This window comes from Coffea arabica, chromosome 1e (assembly GCF_036785885.1).
Source record: "Coffea arabica cultivar ET-39 chromosome 1e, Coffea Arabica ET-39 HiFi, whole genome shotgun sequence".
Taxonomy (NCBI): domain Eukaryota; kingdom Viridiplantae; phylum Streptophyta; class Magnoliopsida; order Gentianales; family Rubiaceae; genus Coffea; species Coffea arabica.
The window spans coordinates 44,478,343-44,490,642 of record NC_092311.1 but is presented as its reverse complement, the minus strand read 5'-3'; the positions used below and the strand labels follow the sequence as shown (position 1 = coordinate 44,490,642).

General features: G+C 35.6%; 1 protein-coding gene across 1 annotated transcript; it reads left to right on the top strand.

Moving 5' to 3' along the window:
• The first annotated feature begins 4,914 nt into the window (after window positions 1-4,914).
• LOC113705770 (rho GTPase-activating protein 1) lies at window positions 4,915-11,835 on the top strand. The gene is made up of 5 exons (XM_027227681.2): window positions 4,915-6,064; window positions 8,111-8,231; window positions 8,363-8,482; window positions 10,059-10,289; window positions 11,001-11,835. The coding sequence occupies exons 1-5, from the start codon at window positions 5,607-5,609 to the stop codon at window positions 11,577-11,579; spliced, it is 1,509 nt and encodes a 502-aa protein (XP_027083482.1). The 5' UTR covers window positions 4,915-5,606; the 3' UTR covers window positions 11,580-11,835.
• The last annotated feature ends 465 nt before the right edge of the window (window positions 11,836-12,300 follow it).

Sequence of the window (12,300 nt, the reverse complement as noted above, 5' to 3'; positions counted from 1 at the left end):
AACAGCAGATGTGACTTCAGAAGGAGAGAAATTTATGCCTCTTTAATCTTCTTAAGCACAGCAAGTATAGCTCCAACCACAGCAATCACCACCCCTGAAAATAGAAGGGTGGACTTGAGGTTATCAGGCATCCCATGCTTGTTTTCTTTCCTTTCTGCATCAGGTTTTTCATTCTGCAAATTGCCAGCAAGTTCAATGTAGTAGTAAATGAAGTCAACCAATACAAGAACAACTCAAACACCTGTGAATTTTAGGAAAATCATAATTACTTTTGTGTTATTTCTGCAACATATACATCTTTTGGGTTAGTTCTCAACTGATTCTTGATCTTGGCAACATGTTTTGGCTAATTTTTGAAGTCGGAATCCTAAAATTAAGAACCTCCACGTTTTGGGCCTCAACCTTAGAATCAGAATAGCACATAATTACAAAAAAGGTGGCACTTAATTGTAGCCAAGTCAAGGTGACAAGTTAAGATTTAAGCCATGGTACATAGCTTTGTTCTTCAATACATAACAAAGCTATATAGTACATTTTTTTTTTCTCCTTTTGGGACATAAGCAAAGACAAAAGCAACACAGAAATTAGAGCTTACAAAGCATGAAAGTTATAAAATAACATAAAGGGTCAGCAAATTTCATACCTTTAGTTGTTTAGAAGAGGTGGGAATATCAGGATTAAGAAGAAAATCAGAATCAAGTTCTTGCTCTATCTCTCCATCACCTAATTGATCATAAGTCAAGTCATCATCTATAGCAGCTGCAGCCATTTGATCAGCTTCTTGATCAGGAGTACTAGCCATAATTGCACTTCTTGATTTCCTTAAATTAACGTCTGAGGTGCAAATTAATCTCTACTTAGTACTAGGAAGCAAAAGAATCATCAAGAATAAATATAGCAGAAATTGTACTTGAGATTTAAAAAAAAAAAAAAAAAGGCAAAAGAGAAACTATGAAGAGGAAGCTAGAGGGCATACGACGCGTGGATTACATGTGTTTTGCTTCTTCGGCTTCACGTGTCTTCTGGGCTAGTACAGCACAACACCGTCGCTACGAGATATATAATATAAACTTTTTGATGGATGTAATCATGTTGTAAGCTTTGTCCACAACTTCTACTTCATATATTTTTTTAAATTTTTTGTTCAAAATTATTTTGGGTTAATTACATTGATCGCCCGTAAAATTTGACAAAATTCCAAAAATCTCCCATGCATCGCTACACCTTGATTATGTTTCCCTCATTGTATTATATTCCATCTATCTCACTTTGATATTCTTGTTTTTATTTTTCATCCATCTCAAATTATATTTCACTTTTTGTTGAAAAATATACTAATTAACTTTTAATTTATCTAAAATACCCTTATTTAATGTACTTTTACTGTCAGTGAGTGTAATCCACCTTATTCAATAATTGCTCTGATTCATGCCTTGAATAGTGCAATTTTCTATTTAGTATTATTATTATAATTAAAATAAAGGTATAATGATTAGTCATACTCCTAATATTAGCATAAGGGTATTTAAAAAATAGTAGGTTAGATTTACTCTTCCAACAAAGTTAATTAATTTTTCTTAAATTATGTGAAAAAAAAACAAAACTATCAAAATGGGATGGTGGGAGTATTATATGCAAGAAGATTTTTAAATTGGCATACATATTTTTGTTGGATAATTTAACCAAGAAGGGCAGTCATTATAAATTCTATAATTTGGAAAACTACTTGAGAAATCTTCACCTTTAATTAAAAAAAAAAAAAACTTAGAGGGGCAGCATTTTACATCTTGGAAGTTCAAGAGGAAAAGCTTATGATGTCCCTTTTTAAGGTACTCAATCCACTACCTAAATATATAATGAGACTAGGGAGCACCCAAAGTGAGAAAAACGTAATGATTAGAGAGCTCCATCCTCCTTTAAGTCGTCTTAATTTTGAGTAAAGATGAATCTGGCTTGGCAAGTTAATTATAGATTCAATATGATACTCAAGTAGGCTCAACTACATTTATGCCACACTTTTATGTCTATTACCACATACATCTATTTTCACTCAGCAATGTATTTTGAATGGGCATAATTCCCATCTACCAAGTTCATAAAAGAATGAAGAAATGATGCCCAAAATCCCTTTTCATGGTAACCGGAATTGGCACAAATCTACCACGATCATAGGAGTATATGTTACAAATTCACTGTCTCTGGCATTAGATGTGAATAACAATTAGAACAGATACCAGCAAAGACTTGTAAAATGCACTTGGTAAAACTTATTGCGCATTTTGCTTTGACACATAGTAGTATGTTTTCCACCGAGTAAAGATTAAGCGTAAGTAAGGGTAATTTACCAAACATGATTATCAATCCAAGAAGTTTCCTAGACTTGGTATATCAGAAGTGAGAAATGACTGGCGTTTTGATGGTTGCATGATATGATTGATTCTTGACCAAAATCATTGAGATTAATAAGTTAAGTCGGTCTCCAATCAAGGTGAAGGTTGTTATGACGCATTTATTAGACTAGTAGTAAATAAATTTTCTGTTGTCCTGCTTGAATTTGAGCAAGCACATGCAATAATTAACTACACTTTTATATCCGACAAAATTTTGTGTCAAGTAAATCATGGCAGGGTCAGAACTAACAAGTAATGAAGCTGGTGCGAGGGTAGTTGTAGATGAATCCAGCAAGGTACCAGGGAAAAAATTGCTGTACAATAAGGGTCATTTGTTATTATTATTTTCCTTCAAGGATCATTACAAGGATAAAAACCAAATTTCAGGAAAAGGGCAATGAGTTTTGGTGATTGTGGAGTTAAGGGTCAAAACACTAATGAGTTAGAGTTAGACAGTGGATTTATTTGATTCATGCGTTTAAAACTTTATCTTGAGATAAAATGTAATATTAGATATTGCAAATTGATACTCTAAATTGTAAGAAAAGAGGGATATAACCATATCTTCAAGCAGCCACGGATTTAAGGGGGGGCTGGTGGGGGCTTAAGCCCCCCCCCAAGCCGCCGGAAAACCCCCTATATATAGGGGATTCCGGCGGCCAGCCCAGCCCCCCCACGGTGAAAGGAGATAATGATAATGCCGGACAAACATAATGACTTGGACATGTCTCTGTATGAATCAATTCCTTTGCTCTATTGGTCGTTAGTTTCTTTCTACTTTTGATGTCAAGTGCATAACTAGCGGTAGATTAGGAATGCAGGGCCGGATAGATTTTTCTCCCCTCATTTCAACGGAGCAGGTTATCAATATAAAAATTGAACAAAAATACAATGATCTATATATTGTTTTATACATATATATACATTTATACATAAACACATTATTATTTAATTATTTTTTAGTTTACTTCAATTTTTTTACATTGTTTAAACATAATGATTGTAAGTTTAGATTTCCTATTAAAAGTAGAGAAATGAATTAAAAAAAGATCAAAGTGATTTTTAACCTTGATTTTACATTGAATATTCAGTTAAGAATTTTAAAAAATAATTTATAATGTTGTTATTAATGTTTTATATACATAAAAAGTATAATTACACAATAGTGAGGGCACCCGTAGGTGTATAGGCAGGGTATATGGATAGAAAAAGCGGGGAACTGGGCCAGGGAGATTTTAGAACATCGGATCGAAGAGGGATCCCACACCCCATTGCCATCAAATGGCAGAATTTTCCCAATTCGTTGCTATTATAAATAAAAAGAATTTTAAAAGCACGGGACGGGAGAGGGATCTCCTGCCCTATAATTGCCATCCCTACGACAGAATTTTTCCAACTGCTTCTGTTGAAAGAGTATTTTCTGCAATGAATATTGTCAAGACTGATTTGCGCAACAAAATGGGAGACGAGTGGATGAATGACTGTCTGGTTGTATACATCGAGAAGGATATTTTTGCAACAATTGAAAATGAGCAAATATTGCAGCGTTTTCAACGGATGAAGACTCGCAGAATGCAATTGCCTCCTCTTCGTTATTCGAGTGCAACAACTACCAATACTTCAAGTGTTAATCAATAACAAATTTTTGGGTATGTATAATTATATGTTTTTATTATTTTTATAATTATTGATTCTAAATTTTACTTATTAAATATATTTATTTCGTGACAAAAAAAATTTTTTAATACACTTCAGCCCCCCCAAAAATAAATTTCTGGCTCCGTCCCTGTCTTCAAGCAGATAAGCAGTCATCTTTGCTAGATATATATATATATATATATATATATATATATATATATATATATATATATATATATATATATATATATATATATATATATATATATATATGGCGTAGCATGATTCATTGATTGCTCTCATTTGGGACCCTTGATATGAATGAACCATCAATTGCTATCACCCTATCTTTTGATCCCAAAACTTGAGCAACATGTTATTGTTGCATTATTGCTCGAAGAATATCCCTGTTTGGATTGCATTTTTATGGATTCTTTTTATAGAAAAATTATTGCAACGATTTGATATATGTGAGATAAAAAGGTGATTGAGAAATGTGTTCACAAAAAACGTATCAATTTCTCTTTGAAAAATTGCTGTCCAAACAAGAAAAAAAACAGAGAATAAATGAAGAAGAAATTACAAATGGATGCTTGAAAATGAAGAAGAAAAACAGAGAATAAATGAACTCTGGAATGCTTTTTCTCAAGGGATTAAAACTGAATTCAATGAATTGAAAGTTGAAAGAAGAAAAATTAATGACATCAACTTTGACCCCAAATGACAAAAACTGATCTATATATTTCTGATGTGGCATAATCTTACTGGATACACCAAGATACCAAAAAGAATATTAGGCCAGAGTAACAATAAGGCCAAAAAAAAAACAATAAGACCAAAAAGACCCCTGACGAGCAGCTCAGACGTCTGATGAGATATTGGGATCCAAAGCAAGAACACATCTTCGCGATATCACCTTCTGAAGTGAATCTCCCCAAAACCCAATTTCACACACTAAACACTTGCAGACTCACACATACACAATACACTACTATGTCCTAGATTTATATATAGGAGTAGTATAATATATATAGATAGTAATTTTGTTATGCTAACTTTATGGCATTCCCCTCCTCACTCTCCATTTCCTCTTCTCTCTCCTCGAGCACATATCTGATTTCTTCAACGCTTCCATCATTCAAGAGCAAGCCAGAACAGAGCCAACAACACAAGAAAGAAACGTATACTAATAAAAAATGGGAAAAATTAGTCATCAGTCAGCGGTTCATGATTCTCACGTCCCATCTCTCCTCGCTCCTTACCATTCCTTCAATCTAACTCTTGTATAACTGCTACCCCTTTATACGAATCTCTCGCAGTATTCCATTTTTCTTCATATTATTCATGCATCCCATTCGTTGCCTCCCTCAAACTATAACCACCAGTCCACCACCATATTGACATTTTACATCAAGATTGAATCTTTCCACCCCATTTCTTCCATTTTTTTAGACCCTTTACCAAATCTTCAAGAACCCATATTTTAATTCTCAAGAAAAAGACGAGATTCTTGCTTTGTTGATTTTTTTTTTGGAGAAAAAAAAAACCCATTTTTTAGTTCTACTGAAAAGGCCAGCCATGACAGAGGTACTCCACTCGTCTTCCTCCTCTTCTTCTCCTTCAATTTCCACCCCAACCGACAATGGGACATTGTTTCAGTCTTTTCTGAGAAGAAGAGAAGAAGAGGAAGAAGAAATTATTGCTAGAATTACCGGTAGTGAGGGGGAAAGTGAAGAAGAAGGAGGAGAAGTGAAAGAAAAAGAGAACAAGGAGAGAAGGGATCATCAGCTGTCTTTACTAGCTTTTCTGGTGACATTGATTAGGAAAAGTTTTTGGATGGCTTGCAAGACTACTACTGGCGGTGGTGGAAGAGAAGAGCTTGGTAATAGAGGCGGAGGTGCTGCAGGAGGGATGGAGATTGGGTGGCCTACTAATGTCCGCCATGTTGCACATGTCACCTTTGATAGGTTTAATGGCTTCTTGGGTTTGCCTGTTGAGTTTGAGCCTGAAGTCCCCAGAAGGGCTCCTAGTGCTAGGTACATTCTTTCTTTCTTTCTTTCTTTTCTTCCTTCTGGTTATTTATCTATCCTGAAATGTGGACGAATTTTCTTTTTCTTGGATTTTGGAATTCTCCATTTGTAATTTGTGCTGTTTGTTCGTGTACGTGTGCATTTTGGGTTCAGGGTCTTGAACTTGTGAGTCTTTTTTGTTGGTGAATTGTTAGTTGTGTTTAATAGGAAATTTTGGAATTGGACAAAATAATTTTTGTATCAATGAGCACTTGTGTAGCTGATTCTTTTATTGAACGTTTACTAGCTTGATGGTTTTTCTTGAACGCAATTCTGTAAATTTAGGTTTTCCTTGCTGCTGTTTAACTGGCTGTACGTTTTGCTTATGATTCTATCAGTTCATTTGGCACATTAGATATATGACACAAAAGTTGGAGTACTGGTTCTTCCAAATTGAGATCTAGCTTCAGTCAAATGGTCTAGGGACTGAAACTTATATGCGAGTAGAGCTTTATAAGTAAAAATTTGTTGGTTGAACACCTTTTATGATACTTCAGTAATTTATTTCTCAATTTTAATGTGGGTTAAGGTATATGGGAAGGTGTGGACTTGCTATACTTTACCTCTGAGATATTAAAAGACAGGATTGATTAGTTTTCCTGCATTGAGTTTCTTCTCAAACTGTAACTGGAAAAGATGTTTCCAGAAATATGACCAGAGTTTCCTTATCTTGAAAAAGAAGATAAGCTGGAGTTAGGCTTAAACCCTGGCTTCTACTAATCTATATGCTTATTCTACTGTGTTTGTGCCAATTTGCTTTCTGAGAGAACTCATCTTTTGCTGTAACCAAAAAATGATTTCCTGTCAAAACTGCGTTTATCCATCTTCTTTTTGTGATGAGATACAATATGTTCCTCCACTTTGAATCAGTGCATGAATCTACTTGTTCATTTGTGCTTTTGTTATCCTCTAAAACAAATCTGTATCTGCTAAGGGAGCATTTAATTTTGCTTTCTGCTGTTCTCTGTTCTTGTCCATTCAATATGAGTTATACGTCAACCTCCAATTGTGTATCAAGTAATTTGGTAGATGTCTCGAACCTTTCTTTTGTTGCAAGTGATAATGCACAAAAGTAGTTTGTATATCCTTCCTCGTCTTGTCTGTGAGCTACCAAATAACTCCCTTGTTATGTGCATTAGGAAAGTGTTGTCTATAAACTGATATTCATTGGCCAGAATGTGCATTATCTCATTCCCCTGGGACACTACTGTTTTCTGGACCTTACAACCTTGCTTGGACCAAGATGGGGCACCTGCATATTTGGATCTTTCAGATCAAGGTGTCCTTCATTTGTTTCTTTTTAATGGCAAGCAGGATTGGCATGGGATAAGCCCATTATGTGAAGGTTAACTGGAGACCCTTTTCTTTGGTGAACTCTCTTTTTGAAGATTGACCTAATTTTCTAGAAACAGGTGAGAAGATACTAGTTGATATTTTGAAAAGTTGGATCTGCTTTAGTTTGCAAATGACTTCTGGTACTTGCCCAATCTCAATTTTGGCAAATACCAAATACAAGGGGGAAGAGAGGAAGAGGTAGGGAGAGGGAGGTAGCTTCAGTGGAAAAGTGGGTTCTTGAGATAAAGGTGTTTATGTTTCTATTAAGAGCTGCATATCTGGTATATATGAGCATATGCATTTTCAGAAACTTCCCATGTCTGGATGCCTGCCTTGGCTGGTTTGATCTTGCGTTTATGTATGACAAGTTTGTAATGCAATGTGTGTTATCCACCGGTAACTCATGTATTCATGGATAGAATTTAGAGCTATTTTATAGTATGCTGTTTGCTTATCTTTATATCAGTTGTAAATCTCTTTAATCATGCACCAAGCAGAATATAATCTGGACTTGGTTCCTTGGGGTGTCCAGAAGTTAACATCTTTATTTTCATTCCTACATATTTGTGATGTTTCAATGTGTAGTTTACATCTTTGAGAATCCATTTTAAGTGTTAATCATTTTCTTAGCATGAGTGTGTCCTCACTGTTAGTGACTTTTTGAACTTGAACCAACAGTGCCACTGTTTTTGGAGTTTCCACAGAATCCATGCAGTTATCATTTGACTCCAGAGGGAACAGTATTCCAACAATCCTTTTACTTATGCAAGGACGTTTGTATGCTCAAGGTGGCCTACAGGTGAAGACTTTTTGTTAGGATCTTCTGTTTCATTCATGAAATACATTTCTCTGTATGGCTAGTAAGCTCTCCACAACCTACCCTTTAATAAAATTCACAAGCTTTGAAGTTTAACTTTTCAACTTATGCAGGCAGAAGGCATTTTCAGAATAAATGCAGAAAATAGCCAGGAAGAGTATGTGAGGGACCAACTAAACGGGGGAACTGTTCCGGAAGGCATTGATGTTCACTGTTTGGCTGGCCTAATCAAGGTGCACCTCAAATGCATTTGGTATTCTGTTATTTAATAATGTCTTGTTCATGATGGCATTAATGGGAAAGCTAGGATGAATGTACATTAATGAAATTTTTATATGTATATTTACCTCCGTTTTTTCAGTTTCTCCAATGGCTGTTTAACTTTATTAGAGGGATATTTTGCAATCATCCTGACCTCAAAATATGAGTAGATATGACTGCCATATCCTTTTTTAGTTATAACTTTGCTTCTTCTGTTGGACAATATTAATGGGAGTGCATATTTATATTACAAGTTAGTAGATATGGATGGTTTATGTTAAGATCATTCGTGTTTATAATGATACATATCTTGTTAAAGGCATAACCTAGATCATACAGTATTGAGACTGACAGAGTGCTTGAGCCATTGATATCTATCCTAAGTGTTATCAAGCAGTTAAAAGTTGAACTAACCTGACAACCTGGTATATATTACTTCTTCTATTTTTTTTTTCCCTATATGCTAATAAACAATTACAAACCTTTGCTGGCCTTTTCGTTGTAATAAAGGTTCCCGCTTATTGTTCTTGTTTGTATTCTGGAAATGAAGCCCATCTGAATTACCTCTCATTTTTTGTGAATAAATTTGGGGAATTCTAGCTTGTTAAGTACTTCTCCATTTAGTGTATCATACATTTAATGGAATTACTGATTCTATTGGCCTTTGCTATACATGTATTCTTAAGTAAATATGTTCATTTCCCTGTGATTGTGTTTTGCTGTATGAAATCTTATATACAGAATTTTGACACAGTGTTTTGATACTCGCATTATGCAATAAGCTCCTTGATATAGCACATCCAACCTTGAAAGTTGTAATGTGTTAATTCGATTATTCTGTACCCTAGTGTCAGCTCATGCCTTTTATGATAAACTGAAGTATAACTTCTTTGTAATTCATCACCATACTGATGATTATTGTCAGTAACTGAATGATAAAGACCACCCAGAGTCCCATTAGCTTATTGACCAACAATGAAATTCTGCGCTAAGATGGAAGTTCAACATCTTAGGTAGTATCAATTAATCATCTTTTTGGGCTCAGTTTTGGGCATTAGGATGGAGATTGTTGGTTATGCAGAATGTAATTAGGTGAATATGTGGACTTTCATGATTAAGCATTAGATATGAAATCTAGATTATAAATCTCTACCAAATGAATTCTACTTGTAATCTGCTTCTGTTTTTTAATAGAGTACGAAGATTGTTTCAAATTTTCTTTTGTCTTCTTTATATCTGGGTTTGATGATTATATTCATTCCTGAAAGATCTCTCTCTCTCTCTCTCTCTCTCAAGTGTCTTTGGAGCAGAAGCAAGAAGAAATTCATCTTCTTGGGCCAGTCCAAATATCTTAAACAGTTGCATAAAAATGGATTGACTATATGCTTTGGAAAAAGATCTGTGTTTGGAAAAATTCTGATTAGTTGTACTTGCTTTTGAGTTTGCAACAGTTACTCTTTGCTCAGTAGGCATTTTATTTTGCTAACCCCATTGACTAGTAGTCACTGCAAGTTTTAGGGTTGACTTAATTTTCACATGATCCTGCAGGCTTGGTTCAGAGAACTCCCTAGCGGTGTATTAGACCCTATTTCACCTGAACAGATTATGCAATGCCAAACAATGGAGGATTGTGCAGCACTGGTGAGGCTTCTACCCTCATCTGAAGCTGCTCTACTGGATTGGGCAATCAACTTGATGGCAGATGTCGTTCAATTGGAACATCTAAACAAGATGAACTCACGCAACATTGCCATGGTATTTGCGCCCAATATGACGCAGGTAATGTTCTTGCAGCTACTTATCTTTTATAATGCTGTAAATTTTGATGGCATTAGGATGAGCATCTAATTTAACTTTTTTTTTTTTATTAAATCAACTTTGCTTCCTTTTGGTTATTGTGATTTGTATTAAGTTAATGATTCACTTTTCTCCACTGCATACCTGAAAACATACTTTGTTCTACTTAAAGAAAAGGTATAAGAATCAAATCTTAGTTTTTGTCCATTGGGGAACTAAGCTTCCAAGGCAGAATTCTTCACACACAAATGTCAGATGCTATGACAATATACCACTTCCAGGAAATTTGTTAAGCTTAAAAGGGAAAAACTTAGTGAGACCAACTTAAAGATACTTTTAAGAGAAGGAATGATAATTTTAGACCATTTCTATCATCTCTATGTGTGCATTACTATCTCATTCTGGCCCAGCCATAAGAATTTTGACAGCAGCATCATACTTGAAATTATGCATCTCTGAAGTGACAGTAGGGAGTTATAATGGGCATTTGTAACTGTTCCAACTCCACTGTACCTCCCAAAAAGAAAAAGGAAAAAAGCAAAACCTGTCCGAATGTTAACATATTTATGGTGACCTTATCTATATGGTGAGTTTCGCTAATCATACTTTTGCTCTTCTTGAATTTATTCTTAACATTATCCTTTGTTCCTTTTTAACTGAGTTGATTCTTTTTAATTCTTTTTCCTTCTGCAGATGGCTGATCCATTGACTGCATTAATGTATGCAGTCCAAGTAATGAATTTCCTCAAGACTCTTATTGAGAAGACCTTAAGAGACAGAGAAGATTCGGTTGTAGAACAAGCTTCCATGTTCCACCGTGAACCCTATGATGAGAATGGACATCAGAGTCCAGAGGTTTGTGTGGAGGATGCTACTGAGTCAAATGAAGAGCCCGAACCTTTGTTTGTGGCTGGAGAACCTGAGCCAGATAGTGCTTCTGAGTGTCAGCAAGTAGATAACATTAGCGTTGAGGAGTATGTCAGTTCTTCAACTTCTCCTGAAGAATGTTCTGATGAAAGTGTGTCTAGTGGAACTCCCATTGGTCCCTATACAGCAACCAATCTAGCAAGTGGTCCAAGGAATGACATCAAAGAGAGCATCCCAGAAAGCAGAACTGGCCAGTCCAGTGATTCCATTCAGATGAACTGTACTAAGAGAACAGAGGAGCAGCATATGGTGGCTCTAGCTATTGGAGTTCAGAATAAGAGCAAAGGAATCAGCAATTTGAGCCGTATAAACTCCCTGACAGAGAGAATTGAAGCCTGGCGTTAATGATGCCCAATAACTTAGCAGAACTGACTTCATGATGAAACAGTTCTGCGTTCAGTTTGATACTTTGATATGTGAAAAATTGTGAATTACCATGTAGTGCTACTCAGTGGTTTGCGACAGCAGTTTCACTTCCAAGCGTACACTTCTTAATAGCTTCTATCCTGAACATCAAGAAAATGATTTTCATGTGTTTGGTTTCAGTTGGCATCCACGGATGTCAGCATGAGATGGATGATGGTGCTTCTTCTGGAGCCTAGTCCGCAGTTTTCCCTTAAGATTTCAAAGGCAAATTCTCATATCATTTTCTTGTGGATGCTGGTTGTAGTGCATGCATCTTTTGATGCACCAGGACCACATCAAAGATATGGATGTTGTTTGCACCACTACTATCTGATGGTGGTAAATTTTCAAGCCAATAACACTGGAAAAGCAAAATATCCTGTGGATTTTAGATTCTCACTAGCTGCCTCAGTAGCAATCCTCATCCTTGGATTCTTTAGACAGCCCAGAGATCTGAAAGATCCAGCAGGGTGGCCAGTAGTTGTTGACCAATATGGAATATTCTTTAGGCACCGGTGCTATAGACTTGGATTCATCAAAGCCAAGGATAGGCAACACTAAAGCCAATATAGCATACTTTTCGTTTGTCATTTTGGGTAGAGATGGAACTTCGAGAAGCCTAATGCACATAAAGTTCAAATACTCCATTTCTTGAATCTAC

Bases quoted from the DNA above. Each gene is read 5' to 3' on its own strand.
- LOC113705770 (XM_027227681.2), top strand. From the start codon at position 5,607: ATGACAGAGGTACTCCACTCGTCTTCCTCCTCTTCTTCTCCTTCAATT. The intron at 6,065-8,110 runs GTACATTCTTTC...TTGAACCAACAG, and splicing joins AGAAGGGCTCCTAGTGCTAG to TGCCACTGTTTTTGGAGTTT. The intron at 10,290-11,000 runs GTAATGTTCTTG...TTCCTTCTGCAG, and splicing joins TTGCGCCCAATATGACGCAG to ATGGCTGATCCATTGACTGC.